The following is a 4,250-nucleotide window of genomic DNA, read 5'->3' as shown; positions in this document are numbered from 1 at the left end:
AGGAAGAGGAGAAGTTTAAACAAGCTTTTGAGCCTGACACTTTGGCACTTTAGTTATGAATTGATGGCAGCTAGTTTCCTTAGATCAGGAGCTCCCGGTTGCCAATGGAGTCAGTTCCTTGTGCAGGCAGGACTGCTGACCTGAAGGTTGGGTTGCTGACATCAAGGTTGCCGGTTCGAATCTGGGGAGAGCGCAGATGAGCTCCCTCTGTCAGCTCCAGCTCCCCATGTGGGGACATGAGAGAAGCCTCCCACAAGTATGGTAAAAACATCAAACATCAGGCGTCCCCTGGGCAACGTCCTTGCAGACGGCCAATTCTCTCACACCAGAAGCACTTGCAGTTTCTCAAGTCGCTCCTGACACACACAAAAAAGGTTTCTTAGATATTCTGGTTTTTTTTCAATTGTGCCATTTTCATTTTATGTTTATATGTGTTGACTGTGGTTGTTATTATAATTTTTAATTTTAATTAAACATTTCCATAATTTTATATGATATTGTTTTACCGTTTTATATTGTATGCTGCACCTTGTAATGCTTTGTAAGGCGCCCCGATTCCCTTCGGGGAGATGGTGGCGGGATATAAATAAAGTTCATTGTTCATTATTATTAAGGAGGAAGAGGAGGAGAGGAAGAAGAGAAAGAAGAAAAGGAGGAGGAGATGGAGGAGAGGAGGAGGAGAAGGAAGAAAAGAAGAGGAGGAGGAGGAAGGAGAGTAGAAGGAAGAGGAGGGGGAAGAAAAGAAGGAGAAGGAGAAAAAGGAGAAGAGAAAGAGGAGGAGAAGGAGGAGAGGAAGTGAAGCCGAAGAGGAGGGGAGGAAGAAGAGGAAGAGGAGGAGGAGAAAGAGGGGGGGAGGAAGAGCAGAAAAAGAAAGAAGAGGAGGAGAAAGAGAAGGAGGGGGAGGAGGAGTAGAGGAGAAGGAGGAAGAAGAGGAGAAGAAATGAAGGAGAGGAGGAGGAAGAAAAGAAGAGGAAGAGAAGCAGAAGAGGAGGAGGAGAGGTGGAAGAAGAGAAGGAGGTGAAAGAAGAAGAGAAAAAAGGAGGAGGAGGAAAAGAAGAAGAGAAGAAAAGGAGGAGGAGGAGGAGGAGGAAAAAGAAGAAGAGAAGAAAAGGAAAAGGAGGAGGAGGAAAAAGAAAGGAAGAAGAGGAGAAGGGCAAGGACAGCGTTCCCGAAAAAGGCCACTCTCTGGCGACCTCTCTCCCGGTGGCCTTTCCGAGGCAAACTCATCCACTTCCTTAACAAAAAGACACACACAAAAGGGATGAATGTTTGCGACATCAGATGGATCCCTATCCAAAGTATGCAGGGAGCAAGGTGGGGATTCATTAGTATATAAACCCCACTTGCCTAGTTTCCAACAGACCTGTCAACCTCTGAGGATGCCTGGCATAGATGCGAGCGAAACGTTAGGAGGAATGCTTCTGGAACATGGCCATACAGCCCGGAAAACTCACAGCAACCCAAGGAACAGGCCGCGGATGCATTCTACACTTTAAGACTATGGAATCCTGGGAGTTATAATGTTGCAAGGCCTTTGGCCTTCTCTGCCAAAGAGTGGCAAACTCCACATCCCAGGATCCCATAGCATGAAAGTGGTGCCAAAGTGTATTCATTCCCCAGTGTGGATGCATTCCACCTCCGTCGCCCTCCAAGGCTTCAGACAATTATTTCCGCGTTCTAACTAAACTCCCATTCCGGCGGGATTTATTTCGCCCTCCGGGAGATAAATCAACGGGGGGAATTTACAGCCATTGAAAGCACCTTGACTTTATCAGTAAGGATCTCCATTGAACACAGCTCTCGCCGACCTTTTCCGTGGCATCCCAAGCCACGCCCATTCCCTTTAAGCCCCGCCCCCTTTTCCGATGAAGCGGGAAGAAAGGGGAAAAGGACCCAAAACCGATTGGCCCAATCGTAGCGGGTCGGAGCAGGAGCCGGCCAATCAGAGCGCGCGGCGGGCAGGTGGCTGGGAGGTTATCACCCGCGCATCTGGACGCCAAAGAGCCCATTTCGACCCACTCGGCTTGGAAAAGGGAAGGGGGAAAAAGGGAGGGGGGCTGTGCTGTGTTGTGTTGGAGTGAAAACCTCGCGAAGGATTTCTAACCTCCGAAGTATAAATCACGGGCGCTGTGATGGGGCGGAAACTTTGCTAACGAGGGAGGAGCGAGGAGCGGCTTTGACAAAACTCTCTTAAAGGCGACCGAGTTGGCCTCCAGCGGGTGCGGAAGGCAATCCCATTCCCGGGCACGGACGGACTCCTCTTCTCGGGCCGCCTTCCCCTTTAATGCGCGTCCCCAATGTTAGCCGTGGGGCCGATGGAGGCTAACCGCCCGCCGGGCGCCTTCGTGCTCAGCAGCAGCGGCAGCGCCCCGTTGGCCGCGCTGCACAGCATGGCCGAGATGAAGAGCTCGCTCTTCCCCTACGCGCTGCAGGGCCCGCCCGGCGGAGCGCCCTTCAAGGCCCCCGGAGGAGGCGGCGGCGGAGGAGGAGGAGGAGGAGGAGGCGGCGCGCAGTTCCCGCTCGGGACCCCGCACGGCATCAGCGACATCCTGGGCAGGCCGCTCGGCGCCGCCGGGAACCTCCTCACCGGCCTGCCCCGCCTCAACGGCCTGGCCGCCGCCGCCGCCGCCGCAGGGATGTACTTCAGCCCCGCCGCCGCCGCCGTCGTGCCCCGCTACCCCAAGCCCCTGGCCGAGCTGCCCGGGAGGCCGCCCATCTTCTGGCCCGGAGTCATGCAGGGCTCGCCCTGGAGGGACCCGCGCCTCGGATGCCCCGGTAAGAGCAACACCCGCGGAGATCCCCACTCGCGTCTCCCCCCCGCGTGAGGTCTTTTCCCCACTCGCGACAGTTCCTCGCGTGGAGTCTTTTCTCCACTCGGGATTCGTCACTCCCATGGCTGTTCCCACTCCATAAATGTCCACTCGTGGGATTTTCCACTCGTGACAATTTCCTGCGTGGGGTCTTTTCCTCACTCTGGACCTTTTCATTCTTTTGGCCTTTCCCGCTTGTGGGCAAGTTTTCCCACTCGTGACAATTTCCCAGTTTTTTCCACTCGTGACAATTTCCCGCGTGGGGTATTTTCCTCAAATGGGACGTTTTCACTCCCAGTATCTTTGCCACTCAGTATGTGTCCACTTGTGGCAGTTTTTCAACTCGTGACATTTCCCGAGTGGGGTCTTTCCCCCAGTCCCGGAGTTTGCACTCCCAGGGTCTTTCCCACTCCATTGATGTCCGCTTGTGGCGGCTTTTCCACTCGTGATAATTTCCCGCGTGGAGTCTTTTCCCCACGCGGGACGTTTTCACTCCCAGGATCTTTCCCACTCCATAGATGTCCGCTTGTGGCGGCTTTTCCACTCGTGACAATTTCCCGCCTAGGGTCTTTTTCCCACTCGGGATTTTTCACTCCCAGGGTCTTTCCCACTTTGTTATATGTCCGCAAATGGAGGCTTCCCCACTCGTGATAATTTCCCGCTTGTGGTCTTTTCCCCACTCGGGAGGTTTTCACTCCCCAGGGATCTTTCCCATTCAATATTCCAATTCATAAAATTAAAATAAGAAAAGGTACCAAAAAAGTATATACTTACTACAAAAGAGACAAAACTTCAATTCCTGAGTATACTAAAGCTATGAAATATTAGAAAAATTAAGGAAAGCAAACCAAAAAAATGGCAAACTTTCAATTCCAGAGTACACTAACAAATAGTAATAAACAACCCTTTCCCCCAGATCCCAAAAGAACATGCACAACTAGTGGCGTTTTTCTCACTCCATAGATGTCCGGTTTGTGGGGGGCTTTTCCACTCGTGACTTTCTCGCGTGGGGTCCTTTCCCATGCAGGTTTTATCGCGTGTGGTGGGTCCTTTCCATAAGGGATAATTTCTCGCCTGGGATCCCTTCCACTCGGGATGTTTTTACTCATGGGATCTTTTCCACTCGGGGTCTTTTCCACCTGCGGGGGTTCGTTCTCCTTGGGAAATTTTCCCAGTTAGGAAATGTGGGGGAAGAGAGAAGGGTCCTTTCTCCTTGGGAAGAAAACGTGGGAAGAAAACGATGGTCTTTCTCCCGTGGAAAGGTCCACGGTCCTTCCCATTGCGAACATTAGGTCCTTCTTGGCCGGTGTTCGACCTTCCAGAGGTTTTCAGGCTAGATTGGGAGACACTCAGACGAGACCCGCGTCCTCCTCCTGGGTTCAGGGCCGGGGAAGGTCTGCCGAACGGAGGGCTAAGCCTTGGTCTTTGGTTCACGCAGGA

At 52.6% G+C, this 4,250-nt stretch overlaps 1 protein-coding gene across 3 annotated transcripts in view; it reads left to right on the top strand.

The window, feature by feature from the left end:
* The first annotated feature begins 1,992 nt into the window (after positions 1 to 1,992).
* Positions 1,993 to 4,250, top strand: part of nkx6-2 (NK6 homeobox 2) — a 101,532-nt gene continuing 99,274 nt past the window's right edge. The window contains exons 1-2 of one of the 3 annotated variants that reach the window (XM_062976110.1): positions 1,993 to 2,775; positions 4,249 to 4,250. The exon at positions 4,249 to 4,250 is cut by the window's right edge and continues 225 nt beyond it. In XM_062976110.1, the coding sequence (XP_062832180.1) occupies positions 2,298 to 2,775; positions 4,249 to 4,250 (480 nt within the window). In that variant the 5' untranslated portion in view covers positions 1,993 to 2,297. The remainder of the gene's footprint in view (positions 2,776 to 4,248) is intronic. The other 2 variants (XM_062976107.1, XM_062976109.1) reach the window with 2 other exon arrangements.

The sequence above is a fragment of the Anolis carolinensis genome, chromosome 3, assembly GCF_035594765.1.
Source record: "Anolis carolinensis isolate JA03-04 chromosome 3, rAnoCar3.1.pri, whole genome shotgun sequence".
Lineage (NCBI taxonomy): Eukaryota > Metazoa > Chordata > Lepidosauria > Squamata > Dactyloidae > Anolis > Anolis carolinensis.
Note: the sequence above shows the minus strand (reverse complement) of the source record. Positions and strands in the feature narration are given on the sequence as shown.